The following is a 20982-nucleotide window of genomic DNA, read 5'->3' as shown; positions in this document are numbered from 1 at the left end:
CTTGGAGTTGCCAATTCTTTTTTAATAAGAACATAAAATAAACATAGAAACTGCCACCTCTAATTAAAATATTTCATTAAAAACATTTTAACAATAAAAAAGGCAAAAGGGCAAATTCAAAATGTCAGTCCTCATAGTAAAAAAAAGTGTAAGAAAAAACATATTTTCCTTTTTCCCCATTTTGGACTGGTAAACATTTTATAAATGTCTAAAATCACTTATAACCTGTACTTCACTATTACTATTATTATTATTATTATTATTGCTTTTTAGGGCCACACCGGTGGCATCTGGAAGTTCCCAGGCCGGGGGTCAAATCCGAGCTGCAGCTGCTGGGCCTACACCACAGAATAGGCATAGCGTCCAAGCTACCTCTGTGACCTACACCACAGCTCAAGGCAATGCCGGATTCTTAACCCAGTGAGTGAGGCCAGGGATTGAACCCGCATCCTCATGGGTGCTAGTCAGGTTCATAACCTGCTGAGCCACAATGGGAGCTCCCCACTTGAAAATTACTGAATTAAATGCTTCTCACTCTCCCTATGGATGATGAGACTCTATGATCTCTCTCATTTGGACACAATAGGCAAATGTGATCAACATTACATAGCGTTATGTCCATTAAATGTAATTTACCTAATTCAAGGTAGTTTAATAAGTAAAAACACTTTTTTAAGAACAAGGCAAATTACCTCCTAATGATTACTGTAGCACTGTGCCGCAGCGCATTTTAACACACGCTACGCACGTTAAAGACCTTTTTCAAAAAGTTCCTGTGGGAAATGACAGTGTCATTTGGGTCTATTAAAGCATCATTCTAGTTGCACAAACTAGAAAGAGAAGTTGCACTGTGGTCATGCTGTCTTTATCTCAGAGACCAAGAGTCGTTTTGCAAATTTGTAGTATCATTTCCCTAAGCAACTCAGGACTGAACTATACTTTAGTTCCTCAGTTCTCTGTTTTTGCGGAGACAGAAACACAGCTCTGGTTTTTTTTTTTTTTTTTTTTTTTAAGTATTACTGACAGAGTTAAGAAACCTTTTTACCTCCACCATGTATAATCATGGAGTAGCATTAACAAGTGGAAGATGTAATAAATTAGACAACTCTTCACTTTAGAGAGAGAAGATGGATACACCCCTGGTTTTCTTTTCTCAATTAAATATGTGCGAACCAAAAGAAAAAACTTTTTTCAAGTTAATTCATGGTTCAGGAAAAGAAGAAACAAGCAAAGAAGCCAGAATCAGGTAAAAAATCATACTTTTTAAAATCAGCCTTATACCTTTAAAAACATGATGGATATTGTTGCACTTGTTTTTCAGATATCTGGCTGAAAACAGATGAGTGTACTGTCATAACTGAAAAAAAGTCTGTTTGTTAGGAGTGTAAATCTAAAGTGCTTTTTTTTTAAGTGCAAGGATTTTAGCCACACAGAAGAACTAGGGGTAAAATTTATTGAAATATAATCTAAAATACTGTATAGTCACTAAGGAAAAAATAATATTTCACATATGCTATCTTAAGTCCCCCACAAACAGAGTATTTAAATGAAATTCTTAAGAAAACCACTGTGAGTGTGTTAGGATGGCGGGGAGGGGTGGAGGGTACAGCTGAGAAAGGATGAGCAGGTGACAGCCAATCCCAAACCTGTTTGACTGTCAGAAGCCAGATCTAATTGTCATACAAACTGTCCTGAAGAGAATGCCTTTTCCTTACAGAGATAAGGAAAAAAGAAACAGGCTAAGTCTTCTCCTGCAGAAACCTGAGTTTCACGATGATACTCCCTCCAGTAGTTCTGAACACCTGGCCAAAAAAACAAGGTGAATACATTTTAATTATTCGGGGGGAGATTTTTGCTGATTCTATCATTAAGGGTTTAAAAAAGAGGAAATTACGGATTTCTGTTTTATTGGAAATTACACAGTAATATAAGGAAGGTTAAAGATCTCGTTTCAAAAAAAAAAAAAACTAGAAATATTCCATAAAATTAAACCACTTTAATAGCTTGAATTAAATAATCTCATAAAAATTTAAAGATGTACTTTTAAAGTTATATACCTGTCAATTTTAAATGATATATTTTCCTCCTTATAAACTGATGAAATACTCATTAATTTAAGAGTTTTCAAATATTGTCATTGAGAAGTGCTATTCATGTCTTTTCTTCAGTAGTTTGGAAAAAAATGCCCTATGTATAATATCAAGTAAAGCACTCACATACACACACAAAAAAACGGATGTTTTGTAATTTTTAGCCTCTGCTTTAGTTCAAACAGAAAATGGAATAAGCTTATATACTAGTAAAATACAAATTCTTCCAAATGTGAAATATGACCAATAAAAAGATCCACGACCAACATATTCAACGCTCTAAATTGTCAACATTTCTATAGTAGCTGTTTTATTTAAAATGTTTTATCTTTCTTACCCTTTTAAAACTTCATTAGTCAAACTTCCTGCAGCTGTTAAAAAAAAAAAAATTGCTGCATATTGTGGTAAGAGTTTCAAGGAAATTGCAGTTAAAAAAAGTTTGGCTGAAAGATAGTTTAGATTCTTTTACCTGCTGAATTAAGAAAGATAACTGACCTAATTTCTTTAGCCTAACACAGGATTACTTTTTTTCTTAAAAAATAAAGTAATGCATATACTCATGAGAAAACATTTAATGTAATCTTAACACATTGTTTGAGAGGTAAACTCCAAAAGAAAGTTGACCAATGTTTTTGTAATTTCCAATGTAAATATAATTTCCATCATATAATAATCAGAGGAGAAATCCTGTGAAATCTGACTGAACAGAGCAGTATCATAGCATACGTTAGAGCAGACTCATAATCAAACTTTTTGCACACTCCATTATAAAATATTTTGTTTCTTGAACAGAATCTCCCCTGAAGAAGCAATGATATGGGGTGAATCATTTGACAAACTGCTTTCCCAGAAAGGTTAGTGTGACTTTGCCCAAACATATTATTCCTTACTCGAAAATTATATGAAATATGTATGTAAATACACACAACAAGGGCTATCATGACATCTTAGTCTGGCTAATAGTTTCCAGCAACCTGAGCTTCTTTCTGATCTAGAGAAATAACCACACAATCGCCAACCGACGAAACGTACTTTTTCGTGTTCATATTTTACTACGGATTACTTACTGTGGATGGACTATTTCTTTGTGCTGGGTTCACAGTTTCAAATTTTCAGGGTTTATAATTTGTAAATGAGACCCTTGGCTGTGTGAAATCCCATATCATCCATGTTATTTTTATTGTCAAGGGACCAAACATCTAAAGCCGTCTTTTTGATGGCCCTTTAGGAAACCCTCATGGGCATATATAGTTTTAATTTTATAAATGCTTCACTCTTCATCTCAACCATCTGAATTTTACAGAGGCATTGAGAGTCAGGTGGGCGCATAAGGTGGTGTCTGTCGGTGAGACGGGAGGTGAGGATAAATACTGAGTTCCTGTTTGTCTAACACGTTAGTTAAGCATGGGTTAGAGGGCAGGCTTCCTGGACTGCTACTCTTTAGAGTCAGCTTTTCGAAAGGCAGCAGCTGAGTAAGTTTGGGTTGTTTTGTTTTCATTCTTTAATTCAGTCCATGATTTCTTCCAGAGAGCAAAACCGACAGGGCGAACTGAGTGGGCCAGGGGGCTAAGCAACCCCAGGTTCATTGTCCACACTAAACCAGGCAGGGTCTGCTTAAGAAGCAACACTTGATCCCTACCACACAGCCACATGCTTCCTCTAGTCCACAGCTCTTATCCGCGTCTCCCTGTTTTGCTGTTCCTTTGCGCTGGCCCTCGGTGACTACCATTTACAGCATTGCTAGTGGTTCTTCGTCCTGGAAGCAGGGGCACCAGTTGCTGCTGGGCCAGCTGGGAGTGCAGTACTTGTAATTCAGTCTCAAGTACTGTGCATCTTCGGATGCAACCAACTTTTCTTATGTCTAAACGTCCTGTCTCTTCTTCCTAACTGTCCATCCCTCTAGAAGGTTTTGGTGACCAAGTCAGGTTCCCCTGACGTTACTGACAGAAGAATCCTATTTCGGCAGACTGTCTCTGAAGATGCTCCCTCTCCCATTGAAAAATAGAGTCTGCCTCTGAATTGTAATACTGACTCAGAGAAAGAAAAATAGAGTAATCAAGGCTTAAACGTAGTCAAGGATGCAATCAACGAACGTGGAGGGTATAGTAAGAAAGGAAGTTTATACTGAAAAGAATGTAATATTATTCCATCCTCATGTTGTCGTCATACCCGCGCTCTCCCTGTTTTTGGAGAAGAATATAAACAGCTTCCTCAACTATTCACTTTCCTTCATTTCCAAGAGCCAGTTATCTCTTGACTTTTGTTAAAATTCTTGCCAAATGTATGTCACACCTGCCCCCATTCTCATTCTCGCCACCGCCACTGTCTTGGGTCAGGAATTTAATTACAACCACCTGTGTAAAATTTTCCTCCATAATTCATGCCCCCCATCAAATTCCTTCTGTTTTAATCTCCTCTTATTGCCAGTCTTTGGGCACAACTCAGCCCTTTAGTCTCTTCACTGTTCAGAGCAAGGGAGAAAAGAGTGAAATTCATTTTTTTTTTCCAATTTGACTGTTTATTATAAGGAAAGGAAATATGTCATCAAATCTGTGGATTCCCAAACCCGGCATATCACATGGCAAATATCAAATGCTGGAATAACATAACCAAATTCCTTGATAGGAAAAAGTTAGTCCTGCGTCCCTTTGGACATTTGAGTTCTGGTTCTTTTCTGCAACACAATGGTTATATAATCTTATAGTTAGGCTTCCTAATCACTTTCACATAGAACTTCCTCAGCTGTAAATGGAGAGAGCCACGTCTTGAGTTCCAAGAGAAATGAATTTCTGTCAGGCTTAAATGAGATAATGAATAAGAAACTAATAACTGTTAGATTGAACACAAATGTGCATAGTTTCTGCTATAGGAAAAACAATTATCAACAATCAATTTAATACTCCTTTTCTGTTTTCCCGCCTACTCCCAGCTGTACAAACATTGCTTACAGGGTTAAAATACCATAGAAGTAAATATGTATGCTGGATGTTTTTCTTTAACCTAATCAATTGGTGTACAATAATTTCATCAGATGCTCATGTCTCATTCAGAGAGGACAAAGATTTAGCAAGATTAATTAGTCCTACAAAAAATCCTCCCTTGGCCATCTAAAACCATGTTGCTTTAAAAGTAGTCAAAACCAAATGGGAAAAAGCGGAATCTGCTGCTCTCTTTGCTCTCTCCTGGTGGCCAGATTAAAGATCTGTGACGTAGCCGCAATTTGAACCAAGAGGGGATGATGTGAACAACAAAAACCAGCACTGACCCACTTGGATATTATTGTCATCGCTCATGATCGAGTGCTACTTAAATTATGCCGGAGTCACAAAAATTGTGTTGATCGCATTCTTTTAATCAATCCCCAAGGCCAATTATTCTAAAGTTTACATCTTACTGTAATATTAAATTACGAAGCTTAAAATAATCACCTAAAAGTATCTCAGGGCTGCAATGGTTAAATGTAGCTGATTTCTATTGACTTGACTCTAGAACAAAAAGAAAAAAAAAAAGGGAACGGTCTTATCCTCACCTCGTGCACGCACACACACTTCAAGACCTTGGTCTATCAGATTTTACAGAATTTTCTTTTCGTTACATGTGTAAGTTTCTCTGTGTGCCCTCTCTATATAAAGGAAGTTAAAACTGTATGAAATTTAGTCAAATGGGCAATTAAATGATAAGCCCAACAAAATCCCACAGAAATTTGAGTATTTGCCACAAATGGCTGATACTAAAACCACCGTAGAATAATTACCAGCATCTTTAGGAATGGAGCCTTAGAGTAGACGGTTCTTACGCTAGATTTGAGGGGATTAATAAAAATTCACTGGCGGGACAGAGAGAAAGAAATCGTCCAAGCAGAAAGCCAACATAGGCATGGGCATTAAGCACTGCGATTTCTTTAGTGAACTAAAGAGAAAGCAATTCTTCATTGAAAAACATAATTTGCAAAAGAAAGGGTGGCTTAGAGTGACAGATAACAGACAGATGAGACAAACAAAAAGAACAAGGTTTTTGCTGTGTTCCACTGAAACCAAAGAATCCAGGCAGTGTTTCGTTAACTCCACTATCACATTAACTTTTCATTCCTAAAATGTAGCTTCACTCTTTTAAAGTGAAAAAAAAAAAAAAGCACAGAAGATAAAAGCCAAGGAAATATAATCAAAGTAGGGACTGTAGTTAGTGATAATGTATCAGTATTCATTTATTAATTATAACATATGTACCTCCCCACTGTAAGATGTGATTATAGGAGGGCCCTGGAGGTGGGACTGGTGGAAGCTCTGTACTATCTTTATAGCATTTCTGTCTATCTAAACCTATTCTAAAATTGAATATTTTTAAAAATGAACTCAAACATGTTATGTGGTAAATTTAGCCGTGCAGTCCACCAATAATTATAATTCCCGTTGCTCATCTGTTTCTATGCAGCTATTAGGACACTTGTTTCTTGCCTTCCCTGTTTGTTGACAAATTTGTCTGAAATTGCAAAATGAATCAAAATCTATACTTTAAAACTGTGTGTGTATATATATATATCAATAATGTCTAAATGTTGTTTAATCAAAACAAAAAGAATAAATCAAAAACCAGGGGAGTTCCCGTTAATGGTGCAGTGGAAACGAATCCAACTAGTCTCCATGACGATGCAGGTTCTATCCCTGGCCTCACTCAGTGGGTCAAGGACCCGGCACTGCCACAAGCTGTGATGTAGGTCACAGACGTGGCTGGTCCTGAGTTGCTGTGGCTGTGGTGTAGGCTGGCCGCTGCATCGCCGATTCAACCCCTAGCCTGGGAACGTCCATATGCCTTGGGTGCGGCCCTAAAAAGCAAAAAGCAAAAAAAACAAAAAACCAAAAAATAAACAAAAAAGGTACAAGGAATTCTCTTGTGGTGTAACAGGTTAAGGATCCGCTGTAGTCACTGCAGTGGCTGTGGTGCAGCTTCATTCCCAGGCCTGGGAATTTCCATGCCTTGGGTGTGGCAACAAAACAAAACAAAACAAAACCAGTAGCAGACTATATTTGTCACTTGTAATCATCAATTTCAAAGTTAGTCATCAGTCCTCCTAGTGACTGACTCTACAAAAATAAAGGTCAGCAGTGTGAACTTAGCAAATCAATTCATTCCAATCAAATACTGTATGTATATTATACTCACACACGTGTTTGTATACATATATGTATATGGTTCCGTGTAAGACAGCTTTGGAAGTAAAACAGTGCTGCGGAATAATACAGACTCTAGAAACCAGTTGACCAAGTAGTTTAAAAAAATGCCTATAGACCTTGCAATGTGTCACGTAGGCTTTAGAAAATAATTAAATGAGATTATGTAGATGTGTGCAAAATTCCACCAGTCAGAGGCAAAGGCTATTCCTGAGTCGGAAAAAAGGCAGGAAAAGTGCTAGAGAAATAAGCCATTTGGGGGTAACTTAGGAAAACAAGGAGGCCCCTTTCACCGACGCAAAGAGAAGTGAAGAGACACACTGGAAAATTAAGATAGGGACAGACTTGGAAGCGTGTGTTGGAAAGCTAACTCTGACGGGTGGAAAGGCAGAATTCTCTGCACAGAGTGGGGACGACCTACAAAGCTGTTACAAATATAAAAGCTACCCTCCAGGGAAGGGCCAATTTGGAAAGAAAATGAATGGACGTGGTGACGGACTGAATGTGGATCTAAGTTTTACAGTGAGGCGATGAAAAAAATAGGAGATGAAGAAGAAGGATAAGGCAAAGATCCTTAGATGTTATTCCATATGCACAGGACGATAATGATGCCTTTTATAGATCAGAAAGGGAGGTGGAAGTTAAAGATGCGGAGAAAATAGAGGGTTAGAATTTGAACGCATGCAGTTGCTGGTAAACTTTATTCGAAGTTTTGCAGGGTGTAAGAGGCACACACCTAGAAGACGGAAGAGCGACTGATTATAGAAAGAGATTTCCTGGAGTTCCCACGGTGGCGCAGTGGTAAAGAACCCGATTTGTATCCATGAGGATGTGGGTTCCTACCCTGGCCTCGCTCAGTGAGTTAAGGATCTGGCGTTGCCATGAGCTGTGACCCAAGTCACAGACACGTTGCTGTAGCTGGGGTATAGGCTGGCAGCTTCAGCTCTGATTCAACCCCTAACCTGGGAACTTCCATATGCCAAGGGTGCGGCCCAAAAAAGACAAAAAAAGAAATGAAGAAAGTTTTTGTAACCATCTCAGAGTTGGTAACTGAAGGATTGAGAGAGAATGTTATTTCCCCAGAAGGGAGCCTCTGTCAATAAGAAGGTCGGCCAATGCCTGCACAACTCTGAATTTTCCTCTGCATCCTTTTTCTGCAGTCATCACAAACAATGCCAATAGTTTTAGCCCTTTTATTAACGACGATCTGTTTGGACTTTATGCACCCTAAGTTGTAGTTATACCAAGCTCAATTTTGAGAATAATTCATAATAGGTAAGATAAAGCCATCTATTTAAGCCATCTCACCCCCTTGATTTAACAATATGAACTGATCATACCTAGGAAGATACTTCTTACTGACTTTGAGTAAAGGCTGCCAGGAAACACGTACTTCTTTTTTGGGGAAGGAAATGAGCACTTCTCCTTAAACTTTTCACCTTGTGGCTTTTCAAGTTGCCCTTCCCAATTTTCAGTTACCAATTTTCTGCCAGATGAGGACTCTAGGGTTCTGCCAAGCTAAATATCTGAACCCAGCTGACCCTCAACAAACACCCTATCACTCGATTTATTGCAAGAATAAAAATAAGTAAAAATCCAGTCCAAATTATACATGGACCCCACAAATAAATCATGATTGCCAAAGGAACCGCAACATCCTGTGTCAGGTCAGACGTCAAACATCAAAGGAGAAGCCATGCAACCGAGCCCTTAGGATATTACACTGTACTCGGCTTTCCAACTTCAGAGTTTCTTGACTTTTTGTTTCATTTCGTTTCTTGGCATCGGAAAAATACTCCAACAGATGCCAGAGTTTCAATTTAGAAACATGCAATTACAAGCATTTCATATTTGTATGACACACAGAGCCAGCTTCTTCCAGTGTGAATTCTAATCCCAGGTTCCATCAAGCGCTTTGGCAGCTGCTTTCACCACTGTTTCCTGCTAAAGGAGTGTTGAGTAAGTTGCTGCCTCTGCGTGAGAAAGGGCTCCACGGTGACCCGACTTAAGGCAGCTGCCCCCAGGAAGAGAAACAGGAGGTCACTAAAGGGCTGGGATAATCCTGCACAGCACGGCATATCATTTTTTAAAGAATCATTTACCTAAACTTTTAAATAAATGATGTACCTTCTCATTCATCATTGTTTCTTGAATCAGTGTCTCATTCCTTTTTTATTCCCATTATGCCAACAAACTCCACTCACTTGGATGAACTCGCCAGGAGCGCTTGCAGCACATAGCGCTTCTCCTGACATTAAAGCTGTAACTTCCTTTCGAATGGCTGTATTAGGCTCACAACGAAGCATAGTGACAAAGGGCTTTTTGTGTGATATTCCAAAGCACGATGGCTGGTACAGAGTCAACACTCACTCATGTTTTCGGCTTTGTGAGTTAGCCAAGGATGGGAAGCAGCCTTTGATGTTATTTTCTGGAAGACTCGCATGGGAATCTTGAGCTGATTTTTCTGTGCTGCTCCAAACGGAATTAGTCACCCCTGCACCTGTCCCTCCTATGTCCTTTGTATCTGCATACATGTCAGTCTTGCCCATTGCTCTCTGTATTCAAGAGTAAAGATGGTTGTTTTACAGCAGCTTAGTGGTAAAGGTTCTATAATTGTAAAAAAAATAACCTGGACTCAAACCCCTGTGCTATCTTTTACCACGTGTAAGAGTCAGGGCAGCTTAACTCTCTGAATCTCAGCTTCTTCATCTGTATAAATGGTAGAATAGGACTTATTCCTTAAAATTCATGTGAAAATTAAATGAAACAGCCACCCAAAAGGCATCTGGCCATGTGTCAAGACCTTAACAAACACTCAAAATGTCTAACTATTGTATCGCATTTTCAGCATATGATATAGTCCTCAGGTTCATACTAGGTGTTTTGTTTGTTTGTTTGTTTGTTTGGTCTTTTGTCTTTTTGTTGTTGTTGTTGCTATTTCTTGGGCCGCTTCCGCGGCATATGGAGGTTCCCAGGCTAGGGGTCGAATCGGAACTGTAGCCACCAGCCTACGTCAGAGCCACAGCAACGCGGGATCCGAGCCGCGTCTGCAACCTACACCACAGCTCACGGCAACGCCGGATCGTTAACCCACTGAGCAAGGGCAGGGACCGAACCCGCAACCTCATGGTTCCTAGTCGGATTCGTTAACCACTGCACCATGACGGGAACTCCCATACTAGGTGTTTTAATAGCTAAAAGACAAAGGAAATATTTTTTAATTTATTTATTTATTTTTGTCTTTTTGCCTTTTCTAGGGCCACCCCCACAGCACATGGAGGTTCCCAGGCTAGGGGTCTCTCAGAGCCATAGCCTCTAACCTACGCCGGAGCCACAGCAGCTCGGGATCTGAGCTGTGTCTGCGACCTACACCACAGCTCACAGCAACGCCGGATCCTTAACCCACTGAGCAAGGCCAGGGATGGAACCTGCCACCTCATGGTTCCTAGTTGGATTCGCTGACCACTGAGCCACGATGGGAAGTCCCAAGAAATTATTTTTAATGCATAACAATTTCAGTTGCCTGGCATGTGATGATCCTCTTTAGGTGTCAATTCAAAGACGCTTATTATAATTAAGATTTATTTACAAGATAAGTCATGGTCATATCCTCCTAGAAATTGTCATAACAATTTATCAACTTGCTTTAGGAATAATTTGGTCAAAAAAACGGGTCAGTCCATGTTTATATATGACATATGGAGAGAATAAAATGAAATGGAAAAAGCATTTCCCTTCACTGGGGTCAAAGGAACTTAATTCACAAACCCAACAAAACATATTCTTCTTTGCCTCTTTCCAGTTTAGACCTGACCTGGAACAGACTGTTCTGTTGTGAGAAAGCAGGCATTTCCTCTGCTGGCTCTGCTTTAATTTCCATCTAAACAGTAACAGAGGAACAAGTAAGAACAAGCTAAACATCTCTCATTGTGGGAGGGGAAGAGGCAAGACCTACGTCATGAACCCAGAGCCCTTCCATCCAGGGACGGGCTTTTTCATATCAGCAGAGAGCCCGTTTCCTTGTGACTACTTTTGGGTTTTAATTAAACTTACCTGAAAATGGTCTCACAGTCATTCTGCTGTCTCTCTTCCAGTGGCTTCCTACTGTCTAGTTAAAGAATGCTCCTCAGAAATCTACTTCAGAGCAGCTCCCAAACCCATAAGCAATTTCAGAATTCTATTAAAAAATACCCCCCAAAATCTATCCGTTCTGAAGACAGTTATTAGGTGATAAGTGAAGAGCATGCATGTACCTATTTAGAATTCAGTCCAGTAAAAAGTGGATGATGTGTGGTAGCAACAAGGGTGAATATTTTAGAAGTTTGAAAGAGGAAGGAAACATGGGTGCTAAGCAGTGGTTTTCTATTTACACTAAAAATGCACCAGAGGGGGATTCTCAGTATTTTTTTTTTAAAGTTCTTGACAGAGCCTGGGGCATGACTACGTAACTGCCTCAAGTTTGGGTCAAGCTAACTGGCCAACAGATGGTTGTTTTGTTGTGGTTTTGCTTTTAGGCACCTAAACATAGCCCCCTTTTCAAATTCTACTTCAATTTCGAATTAGGGACGGAAAGGCCTCTTTTGCCTTAGTCTTCTTTTTCCTTCCAGGATCATTACAGAAGGAGAAGGAGGAGGAAAGAAAGAAAGAAAAAAAAGAAAAAGACAAAAAGTAAAACCAGAATTTATGCAAAAAAAAAAAAAAATCATTATTCTAGTCGCATTAATAGAAAGGGACGAGGTTTTCAAGCTGTGGTCAGTCAGTAGCTAAATGATGCTGATTCAGCCTAGTTTCTAATGTCATCAGCCTGGGGCTCCGATTTTCCTGAAGTCTGGAGAGGATGCTGCTGGAATATCGTTTTCAAAAATGAAAGGATTGTAGGGTTCCCATTGTGTCTCAGCAGGTTAAGAACCTGAGGATGCAGGTTCAATCTGGGGCCTCACTCAGTGGGTTAAGGATCTGATGTTGCCACAAGCTCCAGTGTAGGTCTCAGATGTGGCTCAGATCCAGCATGGCTGTGGCTGTGGCTGTGGTGCAGGCCAGCGGCTGCAGCTCCTATGCGACCCCTATCCCGGGAACTTCCACATGTCACAGGTGCGGCTGTAAAAAGAAAAAAATAAAATAAAATAAAGGAATGCAATCTAGGTCAATAGTAATGACTCAAACTGCTCTTTTACAACTTCAGGTGCTGAGCCACATGGAGAGAAAGGAGAGTTAGGAGGGAAAATCAAATCAGAACCCACTAAGGAACAGCAATCCCCATGAGTGCTGGCGGGTTAACAAGCCAGGCGCCCCCCACACGGGTCTGACTCCCTGTTGTTCACTGTGGGAGCTATTTTGGCTTAAAATTAATAAAAACCGAGACAGATCATTAACTTCACTGAAATTTATCCGTTTTTAGGTATTTGGGGCAAATCTTCCATCTATCAAAATGCTTCAAAGAATCATTACCCATTTATATTTCCCTGTTGCATTCTGAGCAAAGCACCATACTCAGCATGAGAAGTAAATCTTGAAAATCAAACACTCACTGTGCTGGAGCAATAAGAAAAAGAGTGGTTCAATATCACCCACATTGATCATTCTTCCTTCCTCTCAGCAGCTACAATTTGTTGACTTATTCAGGAAGCACTTAGCATGAAGCCCTCCTTAGGACAGCTGTGTTTGACCAGGCGTTATCTTACCAGCACCTAAGCACTCTGGACAAGCTCTGGGTTGCACGTCAGTCCAACAACGCCTTCTTCAATTCTTGTTGAGACTGATCTCTACTTGCCGTCCTCATTTCTTCACTAAGATTTAGTCACCACCCTCCGGTGCTCAGGATCAATGACCCAAGGAAAAGAAATGGCAGAATCTCCCTTCACCCCAGGGAAAACCCCAAGGGAAGGAGCAGTGGGATAGAAGAGGCCCACGTGGCTCTTCCATCAAGGAAGTGGTTGGAGAGATTCCATATTCTGGCACTTAGGGAATGTCTCTAGGTTATGTCATTTTTGGCTACTGATTTCTTACGTTAAGTTCCTGGATCTCTAATAGAGTCAAAAAGTTGCTTTCAACATTAAAAAAAAAAAAACCAAGATGCTTCATGACAAAGAAGACAAGTTCTAGATACATAAGAAATAAAGGGTGGTATGTAAATCACATAATTTGGGATTGTATTAGTTTCCTCTTGCTGCTGTAACAAATTATGAAAACTTTAAGCACTTAAAATAACCCGGATATATTATCTTACAGTTCTGTAGATCAGAAGTGTAGTATGGATCTCAATAGAAAAAAATCAGGGCGTTAGAAGGCTGTCACCTTTTTTGGGAGGTCTAGGGCAGAATCCCTTTCCTACTCATTTGGGTTTTTTTTGCAGATTTCAGTCCTTTGAGTTTTGGATCAAGGTCTCCCTTCTCTTGCTGGCTCTAAATTAAGGCCAGTCTCACCTTCTGGAAACCATGACATTCTTTGGCTCGTGACCATCTTCAAGGTCATGACGTTTTCAAGGTCGCCAAGCGTCCTCCTCCTCTCCTGGACCCCCTCCTCTGCTTTCCTCTTCTGCTTTTAAGGACTATGATTAAAATTGGATCTTCCTGGATAATCCAGGATAATTTCCCACTCTCAAATTCCTTAATCAACGAAGCGTTTTCTCCATGTGAGGTGACATATTCACAGGTGCATGGACAACTGTGGAGGGCTGTTAGGGTGTGACAGAAAGAGCTGCCTTCATTTCTTAGTTTCCTCCCAGGGCCAGGGATTAAATCCCAGAGCAGTGACAATGCTGAATCCTTGATAACTAGGCCACCAGGGAACTCAACGTGCTACCTTCTTGGGAAAGAGTTACCTCTTCATTTCATTGTTTGTTTGAAAAGTGAAATCTGGGATGACTGTACTTATCTGCACCTCAGTTTCCTCATCTAGAAAAATGAATATAGGACACATTCCAGAAATCTGCTGTAAATACTAAATGTAGTAATGCATACACATAGCACTTAGCCCTCAAAACCTCTAAATATGTTATAAATGCAAAACCTCTCAGTTATTGCTATAATTCTACTAATAGAGACCCATTTTCCTTGCTTCATTCTACATGGACCTTATTATATTAGGGATCACAAACCGTGAGGTATTGTTCTGTTTGCATGCATTTCAGTCCTATATGTGCCGTCAAGAAAAAAGCAAGAGCAAACCTAGGGCTCACTTTGTATGTTTCTCTTCTCACGTTGTTTCCAGATCTTGCTGCCAACTGCACTCTGTGAAAACTACTGTCTTGATATTTTTGTCCAACTTTATAGTTCTGCGTGGTCAGAGGGCAAATGCGGTTCTTGTTACTCTACCCTGGCCCTCCTCTTCTTTATAGTTTCGTTTTAATATTTCCATTTAAGATGGGACTCTGTAGATTAAACAGCAAATCAAGGACTTCCATGTACTGCTGGAATACCCAGGACATAGATCAGTGTCGGGGATCTAGTTAGTAACTATCTTTTAGGAAATGAATGAGTGGGGAATTCAGGATGAAAACAAACTTATTAATATAATAGCTGACCAAAGAATTAGGAGTATGCTTGAATAACCCATAGTGATATGCAAAAGGGAGCGGTGTCACGTCAGGAAAACTTGTCAGTTCATCTGAAGCCACATAGGCTGGCATTTCCCACAGACTCTAACCTGGCAGGTTGTGAAAATGCATGTCATCTTGTTAGCGGGCCTTAGGAGAAGGCTTACATTGGCGAAACTCAAGAGGCTGCTTTCCAACTTAATAATATAGATTCCAAAATAACACTGTCACGGGTGGCCAGCTCTCTCTTTTTGCATGCTCAAAGAAGCCAAATCACAATAAAATTTTTGCTTGACAAGCTTGAAATTAGAACATTTATTAAATGTTTAATGGCATCAGGCTAAGATAAGGATTTTGACTTCTTAAATGGACTACCGTATTATTAATTTCATTGGTGTCCGTATTTATAGCAGGCTAAGATTTTTTTTGCGTGCTTTTTTGTTTATTTATGGCCTCTTTATGCTTATAGGCTCTGACAATTTCTTTTTCAAATATTATAAAACTGATACTTCTTCAAATACACAAAACATTTCCTAGAGCTTCTGAATTTTGAATGAAATTTTATATTTTTTCTCATGTATTCAATTATTGGTCATTTCTTTGAGCAAGTAAGTACTGAGTGATTCCTTCATGTTGGGGATTTGGGGGGCAAGTTAGACAAGGGTCTCATCTCATGAATCTCAGTGTAGCCTGAGAAACAAAAGTGAGCAAGCCACTGCTGCAGAGTATTTTAAGTGTTACCCGGGGTACTAGGAAGTCATATGGGAGGGACGCCCAACCTATCCTTGAGAGATTGGTGAAGTCTTCATGATAAAATGATCTCTTGGAAATTCCCATTGTAACTCTGCCAGTGGTAATGAGCCTGACTAGTATCCATGAGGATGCAGGTTCGATCCCTGGCCTCGCTTAGTGGGTTAAGGATCTGGCATTGCCGTGAACTGTGGTGTGGGTTGTAGATGCAGCTCGGATCCCACGTTGCGATGGCTGGGGTGTAGTCAGCAGCTGTAGCTCCAATTAGACCCCTAGCCTCGGATCCATATGCCGCAAGTGTGGCCCTAAACTCAGCTTCAGAGGGAAGACGGCTGCCCTGCTCACATTCCCGGTTAGGCTTCAACAGCAAGGAGCGTGTTTCCTCAGTATCAACACTGTGTAGTCAAGATGTATCACCTCTTTTCTTGGTAGATGGACTGGAGACTTTTACCCGATTTCTTAAGACCGAATTCAGTGATGAGAACATTGCATTTTGGATAGCCTGTGAAGATTACAAGAAAAGCAAGGACCCTCAACAAATAATTCGGAAAGCGAAAGCAATATATGAGACGTTTATACAGACCGATGCTCCACAAGAGGTAAAGACGAATGGAACCCTTTACGTCTGTGTGAAAGTTTCTGAGGGGCGTGTCTCCATCAAACTGGTACTGCCATACGTTCCACCGCAAAGGTCAGAGGTGTGCTGAAGCCAAAAGGGGGGATGGTTTACAAGCAGACCTCGTTTTACTGCCTTCACTTTACTGCACGTCACAGATGTTATGTCTTTTTACAAACTGAAGGTTTGCGACAGCCTTGTCTTGACCAAGTCTATTGGTGCCGTTTTTTTCAGCAGCATTGGTTCCCTTCTGTCTCTGTGACACCTTTTGGTAATTCTTGCAGTATTTCTCCCCTTTTCATTATTATTGTATCTGTTGTGATGTTCTGTGATTAGTAATCCTTGATGTCACTACCTCTGAAGGCTCAGACGATGGTTAGTATTTTTTAATTAAGGGATATCTATTGGTTTTAGTCATCATGATATTGCACACTTCATAGGCGATTGTGAAAACACAGCTTTTTTTTACTATTTTTTTAAAGCCACACCAGCGACACATGGAAGTTCCCAGGCTGAGAGTCGAATCTGAGCTGCAGCTGCAGGCCCACGCCACAGCCACAGTCACGCAGGATCCGAGCCACATCTGTGACCTATGCTGCAGCTTGCGGCCACACCAGATCCTTCACCAACTGGGCGAGGCCACGTTCTCACAGAGACAACATCAAGTTCTTAGCCCACTGAGACACAATGGGAACTTCTAAAAATAACTTAAATGTGCTGGGAAACAAAAAAACCATTTTTGTGTATGTGTGACTCATTTTATTGTGACATCGCATTTTCTGCGGTGGTCTGGAAAGGAACATGCAGTATCTCTGAGGCGGGAGGCCTGAATACAGACTTCGAAACACAGATAGCATATGCATCCTAAGATACTGCCATGAAAGGAAAGGTATAACTGAAGTCACTTCTCAGGGTATTTTTAGCCTAGACTAAGAGCAGATACAACTCACTGCAACATTTAGATTCATTCATTCATCATCTTAATCACCTTAGCATAAGCCATCTCTTATAGAACCGAAAACTGTTTACATGTGATGAAGGGAAACCAAGAAACCTGTAGTACAGACCATCTTAATGTTAGTTCACCTGCCTGTGCAAAGTTCTGTTTGCCCTGGAATCACTACCCCTGCCCCTTAAGACAGACTAAAAGAAAATTTCACAATAGAAAGATGAGATGAACCTAATCGAGCAATGGTTCAAGTGAAAAAATAATTATTTTCTTCGACTGCACGTTGAGTATGAAGTAATTTTGTGAAATAATTGCTCAAATGGCGACAAAACTAGCAAATTTTCTTGACTATCTTTGAACATGAATGAAAGAGAGGCTCTATATTTTTATGATGTGTTCCATAAATAGTCTTTTCATTGAAGTATAGAACTGGTAGTATGCCACTGTTAAGAGTTCTGTTTGACTATAAACTGCTGTTGTCTACGAGGTCCTATTATCTCTATAAATATCTTTCCATATGAAATGACAGTTATTTTCCTTGTTTCAGTATGTTTCAATCTGTTTTGTATTTGAAGGTATCATTTTGTCCTCCCCAAGGCTTGCCTTGCACATGGGTAAACAAAGGCAGCTGGGTATGTGGTATTTCCATTAGGGCAAAGGAAGAAATTTACCTGAAAACAGAAAACTTACCGCTATCAAAACCAAATATATCATCAGTGCTTTGATAAAAGCATGAAAGGATTTTAGGCATTCCCTGGTGGCTCAGTGGGTTAAGGATCTGGCATCACACTGTGTCTCAGGTCACTGGTGTGGCGAAGATTTGATCCCTGGTCACGGAACTTCCGCAGGAGTGGCAAAAAACAAAGAATGACAACAGCAACAACAAAAAAACCAGATAAACCAAAGCCTTACATTGAAATCCCAAAGATGTCCCAAGCACACTGTCTGCCCTCACACAATATAATTTAACTTCTACCAGGTTTAGTTTCCACTTTGAAAATGAGTTGAATCTAATGAACTCTAGGGTACTTAGCATCCCTCACCTTATTCTAAATTAGCAGAGCTTGAGTAAGATCAGGAGCATTTTGAGAGAAGAGCCAGATGCCATGCCGAGCCCGGAGTAAATCACTGGATTCCATGTTTGGTGCTTTTCCCGGGAAAAGCACCAAACACGCCCCCTCCAGCACGGAGCCGGTCCAGTACTTTTCTTTCTCCAAGGTGTTTCCTTAAGTCGATTGACCATAATTATGGTGTTCTTATTTTCTGTTGTCATTACTCAGGTTAACCTTGATTTTCACACCAAAGAAATCCTCGCCAAGAGCATCACGCAGCCTACCCTCCACAGCTTTGATGCTGCGCAGAGCAGAGTGTATCAGCTCATGGAACAAGACAGTTACACACGTTTTCTGAAATCCGACATCTATTTAGACTTGATAGAAGGAAGACCTCGGAGACGAACAAATCTGAGAAGGCGATCACGTTCCTTTACTTACAATGAATTCCAGGATGTAAAGTCAGATGTTGCCATTTGGTTATAAAGAGAATTAGGTCTGTGTGTTTTGCTGGGCAAGCCTGCACATCTGCTCCTAAGATACAGCGTGTTTATGTTAATAAATAGGGACAGGGACAGCTTTTAAAGTACGTCATTTGAGATGATTTTAAAAATGTAAACCAAAATGTGTGTTCTAATAAGATACACTGTATCTGCTAATAGAGTCTGTAAAAGCTTCCATCTGATTTCATTTCATTCATAGTCAGAAAAACACATTGCTTAATGGAAAGGCAGGAAAGAAGGAATAACAATGTTGTATAAAATTGTAAAGTTAAAAGTTAAGATTTTGCAAAATTGTCAACAGTTTGGTCAAACCGCGAGTTTGGGGTTTTTTTTGTTTTTTTCTAGATGTAAGCCATAGAATGCACAGATATATGTATATTCGGACATTTTCTATAAGGCTGACGCTTCTTTCTGGCTCAGTTATAGAGCATGTGGAAGTGACCCAGTTCCTACAATGGGAGGGGACAGGCACTGGTTCTTGGATTGCTAACCTGGGCTCGAGAAGAGTAAGCTCTCACTTCTAGGGATACAGCTAGCCAAAGGAGCATCTGGGATACGTTCAGCTCTACAGAACTTCCAGCCCAGGCAGAACCTGGGTTGATGACAGAATGGGCTCCACATTTGGGCTCCTTCCGAAGTGACCATGGACTTACCCAGCTCCAGGGGGCCTCCTCTGCCGGTCACAGAGACATAACCAGATGATGCATTAGCTCCAGGTTGGGAGACTGACTGGAGCATCTTCCCATCTGGGGGGAGAACTTGCAGCTAAACGAGTGGGCAGTCAGTCCTTTGAATGATGACCAGAGCAGGTTTATTCCCGGAGTAACGAGCCTTCTTGTTTGGAATGAGAGGAAATAAAGAAGCAGTGCCGTGGAGACTCAGGCACCTGCCCCATCGGCTCAAATTCAGAAAGTTGCTCCTCCACTGATCTCACTGGATCACTTAATACTATGTTATTCAAATAAGATACATGTCTCTACTAACAAGTATATATCTCTGCTTTTAGGGAACTCTTTATTATTAGATGTATGTTGCATGGCTGGTAAATGTCTGTATTGAAAGATGCCATACATTTGGCTTCAGCAAATGTTACTTTAGTTGAAATGTAAAACATAAAACTGTAGATCCCCTATCGTAATAAATATTTTTAATTTCTTCATTTGTACAGTTAATGTTTACTTGGTCACTAAATGCTCTCACTGATTTTTATTTATTTATTTATTTATTTATTTATTTATTTATTTATTTTTGGTCTCTTTAGGGCTGCATGTGTGGCATATGGAAGTTCCCAGGCTAGCGATCGAATTGGAGCTGGAGCTGCAGCCTATACCATGGCAATAGCAGCGCCAGATCCAAGCCGAATCTGTGAACTTACGCCATGCTCACAGCAATGCTGGATCCTTAACCCACTGGGCAAGGTCGGAGATTGAAACAGTATCCTCATGGATACTAGTTGGGCTTAATCCACTGAGCTGCAACGGGAACTACTCTCACTGACTACTGATTATTCTTCCTGTCATTAAAATAGACAAATAGTTTTTTTTTTTCTTGTTAGTTTTCATTTTTAATATGATTTTTATTTTTTATATTTTAGCTGCTGTCCAGTGTTCTGTCAATTTTCTCCTGTACAGCAAGGTGACCCAGTTACACATACATGTATACATTCTTTTTCTCCCATCATCAGGCTCCATCATAAGTGACCAGACATGGTTCCCAGTGGTACACAGCAGGATCTCATTGCTAATCCATTCCAAAGGCAAGAGTTTGCATCTATTAACCACAAGCTCCCCATCCATCCCACTCCCTTCCCCGCCCCCTTGGCAACCACAAGTCTATTCTCCAAGTCCATGATTTTCGTTTCTGTGGAAAGGTTCATTTGTGCCATATATTAGATTCCAGATAAAAGTGATATCCTATGGTATTTGTCTTTCTTTTTTAGAATGATACTGGAGTAGAAAATACAAATTGAGGTATTTTGTCACGATCTTCTTGCTAAATCAGTTCCTGATATTGTTGTGAATATGAAAACAAGGTGTCATGCATTTCAAAGATCAACTAAGAAAGTGATTTTTTTTTTCCTTTGGCTGATCTGTATTTTCTTTTTTTGCAGCAGTCTCTTTTCAAATAGTTTGATTGCTTTATACACAGTTAAGACTTTATACAGGCTTTCTGATCTCATCAGAAAAAATCACGAGCTGATTTTAATAGCATTGTTCTAGGACCACAAAGAGCCAGTATGTAATGTTTTCATTTGTAATACTCTTCCGAAGGCATCCAATACCTTGTTTAAATTATAAAGTATTCAATGAGACCCTTTAAA

At 40.1% G+C, this 20982-nt stretch overlaps 1 protein-coding gene and 1 long non-coding RNA gene across 2 annotated transcripts; one reads left to right on the top strand and one right to left on the bottom strand.

Moving 5' to 3' along the window:
• The first annotated feature begins 908 nt into the window (after window positions 1-908).
• Window positions 909-19817, top strand: RGS18 (regulator of G protein signaling 18). The gene is given in 5 exon segments (NM_001243893.1): window positions 909-1246; window positions 1718-1819; window positions 2883-2944; window positions 15975-16141; window positions 18388-19817. Coding segments are annotated over 5 exon segments (708 nt in total). The 5' UTR covers window positions 909-1127; the 3' UTR covers window positions 18646-19817.
• Window positions 4586-11543, bottom strand: LOC146398766 (uncharacterized). Its single transcript, XR_014817263.1, has 2 exons — window positions 11312-11543; window positions 4586-9813 (listed from the first exon to the last, which is right to left on the bottom strand). It is a non-coding gene; the product is annotated as an uncharacterized LOC146398766 (long non-coding RNA).
• Window positions 19818-20982: the final 1165 nt, after the last annotated feature.

The sequence above is a fragment of the Sus scrofa genome, chromosome 10 (assembly GCF_054392235.1).
Source record: "Sus scrofa isolate SSC_HxYL_T2T_F1_AM1 chromosome 10, Sscrofa_HxYL_maternal_Yorkshire_Landrace_v2.0, whole genome shotgun sequence".
Classification (NCBI taxonomy): Eukaryota; Metazoa; Chordata; class Mammalia; order Artiodactyla; family Suidae; genus Sus; species Sus scrofa.
This window is presented reverse-complemented; position numbering and strand designations above follow the sequence as displayed.